The sequence below is a fragment of the Salmo salar genome, chromosome 12 (assembly GCF_965601325.2).
Source record: "Salmo salar chromosome 12, fSalSal1, whole genome shotgun sequence".
Lineage (NCBI taxonomy): Eukaryota > Metazoa > Chordata > Actinopteri > Salmoniformes > Salmonidae > Salmo > Salmo salar.
The window spans coordinates 22,280,403-22,299,009 of NC_138302.1; the positions used below are offsets into that span (position 1 = coordinate 22,280,403).

General features: G+C 45.2%; 1 protein-coding gene across 7 annotated transcripts in view; it reads right to left on the reverse strand.

The window, feature by feature from the left end:
* Positions 1-18,607, reverse strand: part of LOC106592565 (calcium voltage-gated channel subunit alpha1 Ab) — a 181,969-nt gene continuing 163,362 nt past the window's right edge. For 3 of the 7 annotated variants that reach the window (XM_082958725.1, XM_082958728.1, XM_082958724.1), the window contains exons 44-48: positions 15,522-15,641; positions 11,968-11,985; positions 8,682-8,904; positions 7,656-7,912; positions 1-4,195 (exon numbers count right to left, since the gene is read on the reverse strand). In XM_082958725.1, the coding sequence (XP_082814851.1) occupies positions 3,413-4,195; positions 7,656-7,912; positions 8,682-8,904; positions 11,968-11,985; positions 15,522-15,641 (1,401 nt within the window). In that variant the 3' untranslated portion in view covers positions 1-3,412. Of the gene's footprint in view, positions 4,196-7,655; positions 7,913-8,681; positions 8,905-10,771; positions 10,811-11,967; positions 11,986-15,521; positions 15,642-18,607 lie in introns of all 7 variants that reach the window. The other 4 variants (XM_082958726.1, XM_082958729.1, XM_082958727.1 and 1 more) reach the window with 4 other exon arrangements.

Genomic DNA, 18,607 nt, shown 5'->3' on the forward strand with positions numbered 1-18,607 from the left:
CCCCCCCCCTCTCTCTCTGGACCTACCTATACGGAGGGCAGGGGTGGTATATGGGATTGGACAGCTTGGGAGAACGATAGAGGGAGCAGGAGAGGACAAAACACTGCAGGAGGGTAAAAAATAAAGGAAAGATGTGCTATGAAGGATAAGGATTTTGTGAGTGATTGTGCAAAAGCAAAACGATGTGGGCATACCCTCTATCTATATACTTCTATCCATCTATATTAAAATGTTGTATATACACTATCTGACACTACACCATCTGACCCATAGAAATATAATCTATAGATATGCCATCATTGACTTGAATTGGGAGGCCTGTTCTACACATTCTATTTCTATGCGCTCACTTACGTATTGTCATTTATTTATAATGGCACAACTACTCTGCACTATAATGGTAAAGGAGAAATGAATGTTGGATAGATCTGCATAGAGTTTGTAGTGGGATATTGTGTGGAGCTACAGTGACAAAGTGCAATTTGAATCTGTGTAGCTGATTTCAATGGAGAGTTTCTGAGCTCTAGCTTCGTAGCTAGAGTGTTTGAAGTAAATAAAAGTATGTTTTTCTCTCTATAATATATAAACTTTTATATCTCTATATATCTATATTGTATCTATCATTTTACGAGTTATGATAGGGAATATCTGTTACAATCTACATAATTGTAATCATAGCAAAATAAATATGTTTTAATCCAAAACATCTGGATACAATCATGTTAGCTAACCTCTCTAAAGAATGCTCTAGAATGTACTAGAGTTTCTAGAGTCTAGACTAGAGTTTCTAGAACGTCTTAGAGATTCTAAAATGTTTCTAGAATGTTCTCCTCTGGCTTGGTAAAGCAAGCAGCTCAATGCTAAACATGTGATGGAGAATCAGAAAGACAGAGAGACTAGACAGCTAGTGGAGAGCTCTTGGGGATGTGAGGTGGAGCTCGTTCACAACATAGAGGTAGAAAGAGGGCTCTAGGTGGATATAACCCGATATAAGTCCTCTTTCTAACTCTATGGTTCACAGCCAGCTGTAAATCAGATACTGTGTGGAGGTCTGACGGTTGGTTGGTTGGCCGGTTGATTTGGCTATGACTGGGGCGCACTCAGTAGGACACAATGTTTTTGGAACGCTCGGATAGAAAAATGCTATTTAGAACAAACATGCGTCTCTTACACGTAGAATGAAGAACCATGTCGGCTCTGTTAATGACATTTCTATCTGCAACGTTTGACAACATTTGGCTACTGAACGTGGCCCCGGTTCTCTGTCTACCACTGAGGGGGGACCTATCAGAGGTAAAGAGCTGCGTTACACAACGCTACACAGTTCTATCTGTGTTGCTCACAATCACAATCCGACATCTAACCCCTCCCTGAAAAGTTTATGCGTGTTGCATGTATCGGACCCGGTTAAAGGCGTTTTGGAACAGTTTGGGAGCAGTTTGGGAACAGTTTGAACAGAACCCAAGGAAAATAAACGATGAAAACTAGATGACACAGCAGATTGAAACTCCAAAAAACATGACAACAGATCTACGGCAAACAACTATCATCATTCATCGTTTAGCATTGACATTGATATCAGTATTTATAGGACTATCATCATTATTAACAATACAAATCAATTATTTAAAGAGGTTGAAGTTTTCTCTCTCCTCATAGCTCTCTCAATTCTTACTTATTCCTCAAAACAACTCAGGAATATCTTAGTACAACAGGAGTATCTTAGTAAAATTTAGGAGTATCTCAGGAACATAGGAGTACTTTCAAGATAAGAAAATGGTAGCTTTAAAACCCTATTGGGTGGAAATCAAACTTAAAAAAGGTTGTCCATCGGATCCTTAGGGTGATATAGAACAAACATTTACTCAATAAACAAACGCATGATGATAGACAGAGTCAGAGAGAGAGAGAGAGAGAGAGAGTCAGAAAAAGAGAACTTCTTCAATCAAAATCTAAAATGTAAATGTTCTATAAACCCAATATGCCCCCATATCCCCAACAGTAGATTTTCTCTCTAGGTATTTTTTTGTTGTTAAATTCCTTCATGCATCATAACGGATTAACAGAGGCTTGAGCGAATGCAACAGAAGAACCAAGCTGCAATGTCCAAGAAGAAGAACTAGAAGAAGAAGAAGTAATCGATAGAAGAAATACTGAAGAAATCGTCTTTTCCCTCCCCTTCTTTCTTTCCGCTCCTCCTCCCATCATTTTCCTTTCCTGTCCTTTCTTTTTCGGCAGGATGGAGGAGAGAGGAAGGGGGGAGAGAAGATAGTGGGGGCAAACAAACTACGCCCCCTAAGGGTCCATAACTCTGCCCCCAGCCCCTCCCCTGTGGCCCCACCCACCGGAAAAGGACGTGATGTCACACTAGGCCCCACCCACAGGAAGTGAGGTCACACCAGGTCCGTCGTCAGCATTTCGTGAGTCTGTAACAGTAAACAGGAGATGATAAAACTCATCAAATATCAGCCAGCTCTGTCATTGGCTGGTTTTTGCAGTAGAGGCGGAGCTTCCTGGTTCTAGTCCCTTTAAGGAAAGTTTAAGTTAAAGTGGTTGTTCTCCCTTTTTTTCTCCTCTTTTTTTTTAAAAGTTTGTTTTCTGTTCTTTAGTCTTCAAGTTAGATTTTTCTGGAGGCATAGCTTGGCGTGTATAAGGATAGGGGGTCCTGGCATGGGTTTTCATTGTTTTTCTTTTTTAAACATGTCCGTCTAGGTTAGACCAAGAGCAGTGTTAGCTAGCTAGCGTTTAGCTGTTAGCTCCTAACACTTATCAGGCTAGTAGAATAGAATGACAGAACAGCAAGAGCACCCAGGTTTAGCTTAACTTAACTAACCCACCTATCTCCTAAACAGTCTGGGAGAGGGGCTTTATTTACCGTTCATTGGCCACTTGTAACTTAGTATACATGCTCCTCCCTTCCTTTCATTCTTTTGTTCTTTCTTCCCTCTCCACACCTCCGTCAGCACCTCTGCACACCTCCGTCAGCACCTCTCCACCATCCCTCGGTCCACTCCCCCCTGGGCACGCTGAGAACTCTCGGTATGGTAGTTGAGACAGAGGAGAAGAGGAGAGGTGCGTTGTTCTGCCTTACAGCGGTCTCTCTTTGTCATGTCTGCTCTGAGTTTAGAGTCTCACACACCCACACACTGTGCCTCCTCTCCTCTAACCATCCCTCCATCCCTCATCATTCCATCCAAGCCTGAGTCTCAGGTGTAGAGGTAGAGAGATGGAGAGACTTCTCCCAAATTCTCCTCTCCTCCTTTCCTTTCCTTTCCTCACCCCTTCTGCATCCCTTTACCCTTCATTCAAGTCTGCATAACGAAGAACAGAGGACGGGGAGACGGAGAGACTCCTCTCCTCCCTCCTTTTCCTCTCTTCCTCTCCTCCCTCGTTCTTCTGTTCCTTCGCTGTGCTAGCACCAGTCGTCCTCGTCCGTCTCGCTGTAGGGTTCGTGCAGGCCCTTCCGGGGGCCTCTGGGGCCTCCATGGGGGACCCGGTGATGAGGGGGGGACCTGTGGGGTGGTCCTCCCGGATGGGGGTGTTGATGTGGGGGCCCTCGCCGGTGCGGGGAGGGCGAAGACGAGCGGTAACCGTTTGGGACTCGTCGGGGGTGAGGGGGAGCAAGTGGAGGTGGTGGGCCCACGCCACCCCCGTGCCGGGCAGTCCTGGGGGAGCGTGGGTGCGGGTGGGGGTTGCCGTGGGGATGTGGGTTGCTGAGGCTCTGCTCGTAGGCGGGCGGCTCATGCTGGCGCTCGTACTCGCAGTCACGCTCATAGAATGGGCCGCCCTCGCTCTCCAGACTATCCCCGGGAGGGGGACCGCTCCAACGCCCGTGGCGGGGGGACCGGGGTGATCCATGGTGGGGCGGAGGTGAACGAGACCCCGACTGGTGTCGGGCCGATCTCGGAGACCCGTGCCTCGACCCTCCGTGCTCAAGCGGGGAAACGTGACGTGATGGCGGGCGGTGATACCCCCCTCCGTCGTGCTCCGGGGGGGAGAAGTGTCGGGGGGAGGGGGAGCGGAGTCGTCCAGGGGGACCTGCTCCGTAGGTGGGCTTGGGGTGTCGTATGGCTGGGGAGTAGGTGACGTGGGGGCGTGGCACGGCGGGGGTCTGGGGCAGCTGGCGGCGCCCACGGCGGGGGGTGGAGGTACCGGACGTGGAGGGGACGGGGCTTCCACTAACCGAGCTACTGCCCTACAGCAAATATGGCGACAAGGCAAATCAAAAAGCACCACAAAATTAACCAACCACAGCCAACCACAAAGGAACCAAGACCACAACCACACCGACCAGAGAGAAAGAGAGATTAGATAGAGAGAGGAAATAGAGACAAACAGACGGACAGAGAGATAAAGAGAGAGGAGGAGGGGATAGATATAGGTAGATAGATAGACAGAGATAAGGAGAGAGGAGTAGGGGGATAGATATAGGTAGATAGATAGACAGAGATAAGGAGAGAGGAGTAGGGGGATATATATAGGTAGATAAATAGGCAGAGATAAAGAGAGGGGAGGAGGGGGGATAGATATAGTTAGATAGACAGAGATAAAGAGAGAGGAGGAGGGGGGATAGATATAAGTAGGTAGATAGACAGAGATAAAGAGAGAAGAGGAGGGGGATAGATATAGGTAGATAGATAGACAGAGAGAAAGAGAGAGGAGGAGGGGGGATAGATATAGGTAGATATATAGACAGAGATAAAGAGAAAGGAGTAGGGGATAGATAGATAGATAGATAGATAGATAGATAGATAGATAGATAGATAGATAGATAGATAGATAGATAGATAGATAGATAGATAGATAGATAGATAGATAGATAGATAGATAGATAGATAGATAGATAGATAGATAGATAGATAGATAGATAGATAGATAGATAGATAGATAGATAGATAGATAGATAGATAGATAGATAGAGATAAAGAGAGAGGAGTAGGGGATAGATATAGGTAGGTAGATAGACAGAGATAAAGAGAGAGGAGTAGGGGTGATAGATATAGGTAGATAGATAGATAGACAGAGATAAAGAGAGAGGAGTAGGGGGATAGATATAGGTAGATAGATAGACAGAGATAAAGAGAGAGGAGTAGGGGGATAGATATAGGTAGATTGATCGACAGCGATAAAGAGAGAAGAGGAGGGGGATAGATATAGGTACATAGATAGACAGAGATAAAGAGAGAGGAGTAGGGGGATAGATATAGGTAGATAGATAGACAGAGATAAAGAGAGAGGAGTAGGGGGATAGATATAGGTAGATAGATAGACAGAGATAAAGAGAGAGGAGGAGGGGGATATATATAGTTAGATAGATAAAGAGAGAGGAGGAGGGGGATAGATATAGGTAGATAGATAGACAGAGATAAAGAGAGAGGAGGAGGGGATAGATATAGTTAGATAGATAGACAGAGATAAAGAGAGAGGAGGAGGGGATAGATATAGTTAGATAGATAGACAGAGATAAAGAGAGAGGAGGAGGGGGATAGATATAGGTAGATAGATAGACAGAGATAAAGAGAGAGGAGGAGGGGGGATAGATATAGGTAGATAGATAGACAGAGATAAAGAGAGAGGAGGAGGGGATAGATATAGTTAGATAGATAGACAGAGATAAAGAAAGAGGAGGAGGGGATAGATATAGTTAGATAGATAGACAGAAATAAAGAGAGAGGAGGAGGGGGATAGATATAGTTAGATAGATAAAGAGAGAGGAGGGGGATAGATATAGGTAGATAGATAGACAGAGATAAAGAGAGAGGAGGAGGGGGATAGATATAGGTAGATAGATAGACAGAGATAAAGAGAGAGGAGGAGGGGGATAGATATAGGTAGATAGATAGAAAGAGATAGAGAGAGAGGAGGAGGGGATAGATATAGTTAGATAGATAGACAGAGATGAGGAGGAGGGGGATAGATATAGGTAGATAGATAGACAGAGATAAAGAGAGAGGAGGAGGGGATAGATATAGTTAGATAGATAGACAGAGATAAAGAGAGAGGAGGAGGGGATAGATATAGTTAGATAGATAGACAGAAATAAAGAGAGAGGAGGAGGGGGATAGATATAGTTAGATAGATAAAGAGAGAGGACGGGGATAGATATAGGTAGGTAGATAGACAGAGATAAAGAGAGAGGAGGAGGGGGATAGATATAGGTAGATAGATAGACAGAGATAAAGAGAGAGGAGGAGGGGGATAGATATAGGTAGATAGATAGACAGAGATAAAGAGAGAGGAGGAGGGGGATAGATATAGGTAGATAGATAGACAGAGATAAAGAGAGAGGAGGAGGGGGATAGATATAGGTAGATAGATAGACAGAGATAAAGATAGAGGAGTTGGGGAATAGATAAAGGTAGATAGATAGACAGAGATAAAGAGAGAGGAGGAGGGGGATAGATATAGTTAGATAGATAAAGAGAGAGGAGGAGGGGGATAGATATAGGTAGATAGATAGACAGAGATAAAGAGAGAGGAGTAGGGGAATAGATATAGGTAGATAGATAGACAGAGATAAAGAGAGAGGAGGAGGGGGATAGATATAGTTAGATAGATAAAGAGAGAGGAGGAGGGGGATAGATATAGGTAGATAGATAGACAGAGATAAAGAGAGAGGAGTAGGGGAATAGATATAGGTAGATAGATAGACAGAGATAAAGAGAGAGGAGGAGGGGGATAGATATAGTTAGATAGATAAAGAGAGAGGAGGAGGGGGATAGATATAGGTAGATAGATAGACAGAGATAAAGAGAGAGGAGTAGGGGAATAGATATAGGTAGATAGATAGACAGAGATAAAGAGAGAGGAGGAGGGGGATAGATATAGTTAGATAGATAAAGAGAGAGGAGGAGGGGGATAGATATAGGTAGATAGATAGACAGAGATAAAGAGAGAGGAGGAGGGGGATAGATATAGTTAGATAGATAGAGATAAAGAGAGAGGAGGAGGGGGATAGATATAGTTAGATAGATAAAGAGAGAGGAGTAGGGGGCATAGATATAGGTAGATAGACAGAGATAAAGAGAGAGGAGGAGGGGATAGATATAGGTAGATAGATGGACAGAGATAAAGAGAGAGGAGGAGGGGGGATAGATATAGTTAGATAGATAGAAATAAAGAGAGAGAAAAGAAAAGCGGAAAGACAGCAACATTGAAAACCATAACAACCAAACCGCCAATGAGGCAAAAGAGCACACACACATTGAAGCCACGTGAGCCACATCAAGAAAAATGGACAGAGAGAGAAACAGTGACAAAGAAAGAAAAATAAAAGGATAACAGAAAAAGAGAAATTGATATTTGTAAGTAGTGGTAGTTAACCAACAAGGCAGAACTCTAAATCAAAGATTATTGGTTAGATCACTCCAACTGCTTCTCCATTGGTTAGTTTTCGATTTCCACCAATGGGATGAGGAGAAAGAACCATTATAATCCACCTGTTCTCCATGGTGCTTGACGAAGGCCTTCTTCCACTTCCCTGAGAAAGATATACTATAGAGAGGAATAACGGTGTGTGTGTGTGTGACTGTGTGTGTGAGGCCGTATACAGTATGTGCAGTCTATGTGTGTACTTTCACATGCATTTGTGTGTGTATGTTTGTGTGTATATGCTTATGCTTCTTATCTCCCGTCCGTCGCTGTGTGGTGCCCACCTGTCTGTGGCCCCGTCCGTCGGGCCCCTCACTAGGAGAGCGGGACCAGTGTCTGTCCCCCCGGTCGTGGGGGTGTCTGTGGGTGTACTCTGGCCCGTGTCTGTCTGGCCCAAAGCGCCCCTCTTTCTCCATGGAGCCACCGTGGTGGTGGTGATGATGGTGGTGCCTGCGGTCTTTGGCTCGACCGCGTTCGCGTTCACGCTCTTTGGGGAGGAGTTCTCCAGACTGGGTGGTGGTGCTCAAGTCTGTGCCCAACCCTGCAAGAGGAGGGGGGGACATATTTTGTATGCCATAAAGTTTCTTCTGAAACTCTACTTCCTTGAATTTCTCAAACCTCTGATGGAACTTGACTTTTCTATCTCAAACCTCTGATGGAACTTGACTTTTCTATCTCAAACCTCTGATGGAACTTGACTTTTCTATCTCAAACCTCTGATGGAACTTGACTTTTCTATCTCAAACCTCTGATGGAACTTGACTTTTCTATCTGAAACCTCTGATGGAACTTGACTTTTCTCTGAAAAGTTTGGTTTGAAACGTTTCCTTCTGGTAGCTTTTACTTAGTGTTAACAATATTTGCAAAATTCCCAGGTTTTCCAGAAATCCCGGTTGGAAGATTCAGGAGGGAACAAGCAGGAAATCCAGAATCCTCCAAACCATTGGGATAAAGACATTTCTGATCTAGGATCAGCTCCCCCCATTCATTTTATTTTGTTCATTATGATCTGAAAGGCAAAACTGATTCTAGATTCGCACTCCTACTCTGAGACACTTTGAGAATACTGGCCTTGGTCGATGGGAAACCTGGTCAAAATACTCTAGCATCTCTCTCACCTGTGTCTGTGCCCGTCTATCTGGTAAGGGACCTCTGTAAGTGTGTTTGTGTGTGTGTATGTGTGTGTGTGTGTGTGTGTGTGTGTGTGTGTGTGTGTGTGTGTGTGTGTGTGTGTGTGTGTGTGTGTGTGTGTGTGTGTGTGTGTGTGTGTGTGACATGCATGTGTCTCTCCATTTCTTCATCTCTCTCACCTGTGTCTGCGTCTGTGTATCTGGTCAGGGACCTCTGAGAGGTGCGGTGGCTCCTGTCCCTCCTGTCTCTGCGTTGTCCTCCTCCTGCTCCCCCACCGTGCCTCCCCTCTCCTTCTACCCTCTCCAGGCTGTAGTCATCCAGCCTCACCCCCCTCTCCCTGCCAGAACGCCCGTGGACCAGAGAGGAGGTGGACCGACGCATCGGGCTGGTGTCTGTTATGGTCTGGAGAACGGAGAGGGAGAGGAGATGGAGAGGGAGAGGGAGAGGAGAGGAGAGGAGGAGGAGAGAGAGCAAGATGTAGAAAGGGGGAAGAGAGATGGAAATGAGAGAAGAGAGATGGAAGAGAGAGAAGAGAGAGTGGGAGAGAGAATGAGAGAATGGGCAGAAAATAAGAAAGTCAAACTGTTTAAAACTCACTCTGTACAGGAATATGTAGTGGTGGTAGTGTGTAGTGTGAGAGTGTCTGCTTATGTTAATGCACTTGTCTGTGTCGGAGTGTCTGTGTGGGAGAGTCTGTGTGGGAGAGTCTGTGTCGGAGTGTCTGTGTCGGAGTGTCTGTGTCGGAGTGTCTGTGTGGGAGAGTCTGTGTCGGAGTGTCTGTGTCGGAGTGTCTGTGTCGGAGTGTCTGTGTCGGAGTGTCTGTGTGGGAGAGTCTGTGTCGGAGTGTCTGTGTCGGAGTGTCTGTGTGGGAGAGTCTGTGTCGGAGTGTCTGTGTCGGAGAGTCTGTGTCGGAGTGTCTGTGTCGGAGTGTCTGTGTCGGAGTGTCTGTGTCGGAGTGTCTGTGTGGGAGAGTCTGTGTCGGAGTGTCTGTGTCAGAGTGTCTGTGTCGGAGTGTCTGTGTCGGTCGGAGTGTCTGTGTCGGAGTGTCTGTGTCGGAGTGTCTGTGTCGGAGTGTCTGTGTCGGAGTGTCTGTGTCGGAGTGTCTGTGTGGGAGAGTTGGTGTCGGAGTGTCTGTGTCGGAGTGTCTGTGTGGGAGAGTACACCATCCCAAAAGATCCCTCTATCAGCCAGACCTCACTAAACCCACAACCCCAAGCACATCCAACTACAATACCATGCTTCCCTACTATGAGAGAGAGAGAGAGAGAAAGAGACATAAAGGGCAGAATGACAGAAGAGAGAGAGAGAGAGAGAGAGAGAGAACAAGCTTAGACCATGCCTCACATGCATCCAATGGCAGGTATGCAGAAGCATGTATGCATCCAGAATGATATCTTTTAGAGATCGTAGTAGCATTCAATACCGACACCCACAGTCCTATCCACTATCTACTAGCATGAAGACCACCTTTATCAGCAGGCAGACCTAGGAGCAGACCTCTTCAAGTCATTCAGGTCTACAAGTCCCTCGGTCATGTAATGGGGAAACCAGACCAGACAAGCCCGATGAGTATAAGGACAAGCCATGCGTACTCCTCAAGTAGCTGGACATTCAACTCACACGCAGAAATACACACACCCACTGAGCTCACAAGCTGCATTCTGTGGTTCAGACTGGCTTCCATATGTAGCTTAGCTATGAAGCACGGCATATCATGTGCAGTAACCAGACACGCACACACACAATTGGCTTCCAAAGAGCGTCCAATATCCAATATGGTAAACCATGCACGGTGTGACTGACATGCCAAGACCATGTTTATGTATTGGTCAACAATTTCCGTCTAGCGATATCATGCTTCAACATTTGCTGTCGACCCAGAGGCAATGCAAGAGGCAATCGCAAACTCAAACATACAAAGACAGCAGACAGACAATCACAGACAGACAGACAGACAAGCAGACCCTCCTTCTAGACCATGTGGACCAACACTGCAACACAGGCATACAGGACAGGTGGGGGGGGGCAGCACAAAACAATACTGGGACAAAAGGATCAGAGAGAGAGATGAAACAAGATGAAAGACAGATGGGAAAACACAGAGAGGGAGAGAGAGCCAGAGAAAGACAGAGATAGATAGATAGGGGAGAGATAGAGAGATAGTAGGAGAGACAGGGGTACATTAAAAAAGAGAGAGAGTGATAGAGAGAGAAATAAAATGAACAGAAGATAGATAAAGAGACAGAGAGGGAGAGACAGGGGTACATACACTGAGGTGGTTATGTCCACGGGGCCTGTGTCGTCTCCGCTGTAGTCAGACAGGCACACAGAGAGGAGAGGAGTAGAGAGCCACACACACAGTCATGAAGCCACAGAGAGGAAAGGAAGGCAGGGAAAGGATAGGAGAGGGAGAGGAGAAGAAGGGAGAGGATAGGAAGAGAGAGGAAGAGAGAGGATAGGAAGGGAGAGAAGAGGAAGGGAGAGGATAGGAGAGGAAGGGAGCGGAGAAGAAGGGAGCGGAGAGGAAGGGAGAGGAGAAGAAGGGAGAGGAGAGGAAGGGAGTGGAGAAGAAAGAAGCGGAGAAGAAGGGAGAGGAAAGGAGAAGAGAAGAAGGGAGTGGAGAAGAAGGGAGAGGAAGGGAGAGGAGAAGAAGGGAGAGAAGAGGAAAGGAGCGGAGCGGAGAAGAAGGGAGCGGAGAAGAAGGGAGAGGAAGGGAGAGGGAAGGAGAGGAGAAGAAGGGAGAGAAGAGGAAAGGAGCAGAGCGGAGAAGAAGGGAGCGGAGAAGAAGGAAGCGGAGAGGAAGGGAGAGGAGAGGAGAGGAGAGAAGAAGGGAGAGGAGAGGAAGGGAGCGGAGAAGAAGGGTGCGGAGAAGAAGGGAGCGGAGAAGGGAGAGGAAAGGAGAGGAGAAGAAGGGAGAGGAGAGGAAGGGAGCGGAGAAGAAGGGAGCGGAGAAGAAGGGAGTGGAGAGAAAGGGAGAGGAGAGGAAGGGAGAGGATAGGAAGGGAGAGACAAAAACAAACAGCACCGGAGGACAGAGCCATTGGGCACAGCATAGCCACCAAGACCCAGGGAGCGTTCGGGATGGAGAGAGGAAGGGGGGAGAGAAGGATGAGGGGAAAAGGATGAATGGGGAGGAGGAAAGGGTTGGGTATAGAAAGAGAGGTGGGGTTGGTATGGGAGAGAGGAATGAGGGGAGGGATGGGAAACGGAGGACGAAGGGAAGGTCAAAAAGTTGGGAAGGAGGTAGAAAAAGAACATGATGAGGAAAGGAGAGAAGGGAGGATGAGACAGAGGGCAGGGAGGTTAAAAGGAAGAAGAGAAGAGAGCAGAACAATAGAGAGATCCAGTTAATTGTGAAGGGCCAACGAGCACACACAAGAGAGAGCAGGGTGAGAGAGAGAGTGAGGAAAAGAGAGACAATAAAAAACGTTGCTCACTGACACAGACGCACGCACGCACACTTACCGCAGCATCGTGTACACTCTGTAGGGCAGAGCAGTGTTAGACACAGTCAGTGAGGAGAGCACAGGTGGTGGTGTTTCATACTATACAGTCTATAGGCCATTAGCCTGCGTTCCAAATGGCACCCTAATCTCTATAAAATGCATTACTTTTGACCAGAGCCCTACAGTATGGTATCTGGTCAAAAGTAGTGCACTATAAAGGGAATAGGGTGCCATGTGGTCTTATACTACCACACTACCGATGCCACACTAAAGCTTTTCAGATACAGTATAACGCAACATATTCCACTACTAAGCCTCTATGCTACCAGCACACACACGCACGCACGCACGCACGCACACACACACACACACACACACACACACACACACACACACACACACACACACACACACACACACACACACACACACACACTAACCAACAGACAACACACTGCTACAGTCTAACAGTAACCAACAGACAACACACTGCTACAGTCTAACAGTAACCAACAGACAACACACTGCTACAGTCTAACAGTAACCAACAGACAACACACTGCTACAGTCTAACAGTAACCAACAGACAACACACTGCTACAGTCTTACAGTAACCAACAGACAACACACTGCTACAGTCTAACAGTAACCAACAGACAACACACTGCTACAGTCTAACAGTAACCAACAGACAACACACTGCTACAGTCTAACAGTAACCAACAGACAACACACTGCTACAGTCTAACAGTAACCAACAGACAACACACTGCTACAGTCTAACAGTAACCAACAGACAACACACTGCTACAGTCTAACAGTAACCAACAGACAACACACTGCTACAGTCTAACAGTAACCAACAGACAACACACTGCTACAGTCTAACAGTAACCAACAGACAACACACTGCTACAGTCTAACAGTAACCAACAGACAACACACTGCTACAGTCTTACAGTAACCAACAGACAACACACTGCTACAGTCTAACAGTAACCAACAGACAACACACTGCTACAGTCTAACAGTAACCAACAGACAACACACTGCTACAGTCTAACAGTAACCAACAGACAACACACTGCTACTGTCTAACAGTAACCAACAGACAACACACTGCTACAGTCTTACAGTAACCAACAGACAACACACTGCTACAGTCTTACAGTAACCAACAGACAACACACTGCTACAGTCTAACAGTAACCAACAGACAACACACTGCTACAGTCTAACAGTAACCAACAGACAACACACTGCTACTGTCTAACAGTAACCAACAGACAACACACTGCTACAGTCTTACAGTAACCAACAGACAACACACTGCTACAGTCTTACAGTAACCAACAGACAACACACTGCTACAGTCTAACAGTAACCAACAGACAACACACTGCTACAGTCTAACAGTAACCAACAGACAACACACTGCTACAGTCTAACAGTAACCAACAGACAACACACTGCTACAGTCTAACAGTAACCAACATACAACAGTCTAACAGTAACCAACAGACAACACACTGCTACAGTCTTACAGTAACCAACAGACAACACACTGCTACAGTCTAACAGTAACCAACAGACAACAGTCTAACAGTAACCAACAGACAACACACTGCTACAGTCTTACAGTAACCAACAGACAACACACTGCTACAGTCTTACAGTAACCAACAGACTTGATGATACCAGACCAGAGTGAGAGTACATGGTTTGATGACAATGTGGGTGAGTATGTGTGTGTGTGTGTGTGTGTGTGTGTGTGTGTGTGTGTGTGTGTGTGTGTGTGTGTGTGTGTGTGTGTGTGTGTGCATGCCAGTGTATGTGTGTGTACGACTGCAGCCAGATGCTTTATTGTACTGTGAACATGTAAACAAAAGTTCCATGTGGGTGTGTGCGTGTGTTTTTGCCGCAAGATTCAGTCCTGGGGATTGCGGGACATTTTGGCGAAAGCTTTTCTTGAATTAGACAGATGTTTTAGGTAAAAGAGGTACCACCTGTATTGTCCTTCTCAGTTCACACCCTCTCCCAACAAACCAAGACCTCTGGCCACAGCAGACAGCAGACAGACACACCAAGGCTACTATGGGAATGAGCATGGATAGGATGGATGTAATGGGGATGGGAAGCACACTAGGGGAAGAAGGGAGAAGGGAGGATGTGAGATGAGGAGGGCTAGGCAAGTATGTGCTTTGTGGATGAAAGACGTATCCAGACTGCTCTGTTACCCAATGTTTCCATGCTAATATTTCACTCTATAAAGCAACAAGATCTCACTGTTTGACCAATTTGATTTCAGATTCAGACGTTTATCCACGTTTCTCAAAACGTCAAATTTCCAAGTTGGTCCAAACGTTACCTTTCTAAATTGTTTTTGACACGGTTGATGGGTAGAGCCTCCTGGCAAGGCGCCTTGCGTCTGGTTAAATGTAGGCATTCATTTTGAATGGTTAAGGGTTTGGGATAGGGTTCAACATTTAAAAAAATGGTGTCTAGCACTGGGATTGAACATGTGACCCTCTGACCCATCCCCAACACCCAAGCCTACTTGTTGGTAACGGTGCTCACAGTTGCCCTAGTGGCAGGTTTGAAGGAATCTCTCAACGTCCTTGGGACATGGATGGACGTTCAATTTCAAAGTAAATCTTGAGTGACCTGGCTGCTTTAAAGCTGGAATCCTTAATGGTGAAACTGACACGTCCATTTATAATTTTACAACAACAAAGAAGTTACCACAAACATTGAATACTGTTTTTTCCCCTCAGACATCATTGCATGCGTGATAGAAGGGGGGCAGAATGTACTGGAATTTTTGCTGCACTCCTCAGCTCGGCAACATAATCAATAACAACGGACAATGGGGCTGTTTCCCCCTACTGTAGATTCCATCTTTCAGTTAGCATTAGCACATCTCCATGCTAATATTTCATTATTTAAGTTAGCAATAGCATAGCTCCATGCTAATATTTAGCTCTTTAAGTTAGCATTAGCATGCGCCACACTGTTATCACCACCCTGTTAAGAGTGTAAGGAAACTAGTTTTAAAATGATACATCACTCCAAAATGTTTCTAAGACATATCACTTTACCAGTAATAGTCTTAACAAACAGGGGCTTGACATACACACACACACACACACACACACACACACACACACACACACACACACACACACACACACACACACACACACACACACACACACACACACACACACACACACACACACACACACACACACACACATTCTTTTTTTAAATGTATTATTATTTGTATTTTTCTAGTTGTATTGTTTGTATATGGTTGTATTTTAAATGTGTGTGGCTGTCCTTTCTATCAGTGTATCACTGTTTTGTTACTTGTCATGTTTAGTGGTTTTGTGGACCCCAGGAAGAATAGCTGCTGCCTCCACAAAAGCTAATGGGGATCCAAATAGACAAAAATAAACAAATACAGGTCAGAGTGGATAGTCAGAGCGAGGGAAAGAAGGAGGAGGACAGAGGGATGAGCAGGAGGAATGGAGGGTTTATGATGATGATGATGATGAGGATGAAGGTGCTCACTTGGTTGTCGTCTGAGAGGCGGGGCATGGAGATGGTCCGACCATGCCTGTCCATTCGCATTGGGTGACAGGGCTCAGTGTCCGAGTACCCGTCCCGCCCCATCTCTCTCATCTCTAGCGTCTGCAAAAAAGAGACCAGAGGGTGCGTGACCACTGCCGACTTGGAGCAGGAGTCTCAGAGCGAGGGGCCTTTTGATAGTATTGAATGAGTGAATCGTAAGTGATTCTATAATTGTATATAATTCTATGCTTTTTAACTATTCTGTAGTTAGTTGTGTAGTTCTTATTCAATAGGTATATTGTCTTGTCTCCACTGGCCAACTTGGCTGTGAAGTAACTATAAAATAAGGAAGCCTCTCCATTGTATGTCTGTTTATCTGGTCCTTAAACGGGCAGCAGGGAGCCGTATGTAGACATTTTTTCCCACAGAACCATAGATACTGTAACAGCGTTCATGTACAATGACTCCTTCACTTTTTACACATTTTGTACATTACAGCCTTATTCTAAAATGGATAAAAAAAAATTTATCTACATCAATCGACACACAATATCCCATAATGACAAAGCAAAAACAGGTTTTTATAAATTTTAGCAAATGTATTAAAATAAAAAACCGAAATACCTCATTTACATAACAATTTAGACCCTTTGCTATGAGACTCGAAATTGAGCTCAGGTGCATCCTGTTTCCATTGATCATCCTTGAGATGTTTCTACAACTTGATTGGAGTCCACCTGTGGTAAATTCAATTGATTGGACATGATATAAGGTCCCACAGTTGACAGTGCATGTCAGAGCAAAATCCAAGCCATGAGGTCAAAGGAATTGTCTGTAGAGCTCCAAGACAGGATTGTGTCGAGGCACAGATCTGGGGAAGGGTATCAAAAAATGTCTGCAGCATTGAAGGTCCCCAAGAACACAGTGGCCTCCATCATTCTTAAATGGAAAAAGTTTGGAACCACCAAGACTCTTCCTAGAACTGGCCACACAGAAAAACTGAGCAATCAGGCAAGAAGGGCCTTGGTCAGGGAGGTGACCAAAAACCCGATGTTCACTCTGACAGAGCTCCAGAATTCCTCTGTGGAGATGGGAGAACTTTCCAGAAGGACAACCATCTCTGCAGCACTCCACCAATCAGGCCTTTATGGTAGAGTGGTCAGACGGAAGCCACTTCTCAGTAAAAGGCACATGACAGCCCTCTTGGTTGGCCAAAAGGCACCTAAAGACTCTCAGACCATAAGAAACAAGATTCTCTGGTCTGATGAAACCAAGATTGAACTTTTTGGAATGAATGCCAAGCGTCACGTCTAGAGGAAACCTGGCACCATCCCTACGGTGAAGCATGGTGGTGGCAGCATCATGCTGTGGGGAGATTTTCCAGTGGCAGGGACTGAAAGCCTAGTCAGGATTGAGGGAAAGATGAACAGAGCAAAGTACAGAGAGATCCTTGATGAAAACCTGCTCCAGAGTGCTCAGGACCTCAGACTGGGGTGAAGGTTCACCTTCCAACAGGACAATGACCCTAAGCACACAGCCAAGACAACGCAGGAGTGGCTTCAGGAAAAGTCTCTGAATGTCCTTGAGTGGCCCAGCCAGAGCCCGGACTTGAACCCAATCGAACATCTCTGGTGTCATGACGTGGCCCTCTTTGGGTATAGCGTGCCTTCCCCCTCTCTCTCTCTCTCTCTCTCCTACACCCAGGCTGCTGTTATCTCAGGTCGTAAATTCCTGGAGGAGATTCTCTCCTCATGGCCAGAGTATAAGAGAGAGTGAGTTTTCATAGAGAGACCAAAGGAATTTCTTCCACATCACAGAACTTGAGAACTGAACAATATTCATGTTCTGGAGAATGTATAAACAGTCGGTGAAATAGCCAGCTACGAACGTGTCCGTTTTGTACAATTTTGTGAAACTCATGAGACAATACAGCCACATTACCATAACTCTGTTTATACAAGAGTCTCAGTTGTGAGGCTTACATCTAATTGTTGTATAAAATCAATGAGTAAAGATGAAAAACTATTTAATGTGATTTTAAACTGTTTAATGAAGGAAACTCAAATTCCCTTGGGAGTTTAACTAAATCATTGGCCCGCCCCATGAGCACAGACATTGATCTGGCGTCATGGGAAAGCCCCTTTCTGCTCTTCCGAATATAACCCCCACCTTGAGAATTTATCTTGAGACCAACCTTACCTCAATTACGAGAGGGCTAAGGTTTGAGCCCAGACCAGCTTACCGCGATAACCGAGAGGGCTAAGGTTTGAGTAGATTGCTGAATTCTTAACCATACCATGTGGTTAAACTCTGAGACTATCGATCCAACAGAATAAGAGCTACTCTTCGATACTAATTACTAGTCTGCAGCTAGAAATTAAGTACCCGTGAATGCAAAGGCTGACAACCGCTGAAACATCTATTCTATAACAACATTGCTGAATGTTATTCTGAACTATCCAGTCGAACCACGGCAGAGAGAGAGAGGGCGGACAAACTCTCCAACAGAAACAAACTTTACCACAGAGACCACGACGACACACTGAGTGTAAATATATATATTGATTGCAATTAGTCCCGAATGAGTGAGCGTTCATGTGCAAAGGGTTAGCATTTCAATTGTAATAATTATCAACTTTGTAGTCTCTTATCTTTCGCGCCCTTCTCAGTCCCTCTGTCTAACAAGCTGCCATGCCGGTTTAGCCCACTAGGGCACATTCCCCTACCATTTCTTTGTAACCATATCTACTTGTTTGTTTGTGCATTTCTGTGATTATTTAGTTAGTTAGCAAATAAATGATTTTAAGACAATTGATGTATGGATGACTCATAGTGAAGACTGGGTTCGTGCAGATAACCAACAATTTACGACGTTTGGAATGAGACTAACGTGAGGTAAAGAATAATTCATTAATTAGAAGACTAATTGATCAGATATTAAAATATCTGAAAGTTATATTAGGAAAATTATAACTTTGTAATCTGAATATTTTCGTTGGTGCCCCGACTTCCTAGTTAATTACATTTAACTGATTAGTTAATCACGTAATAATAATTACAGAGAATTGATTTGATAAACTAAACAG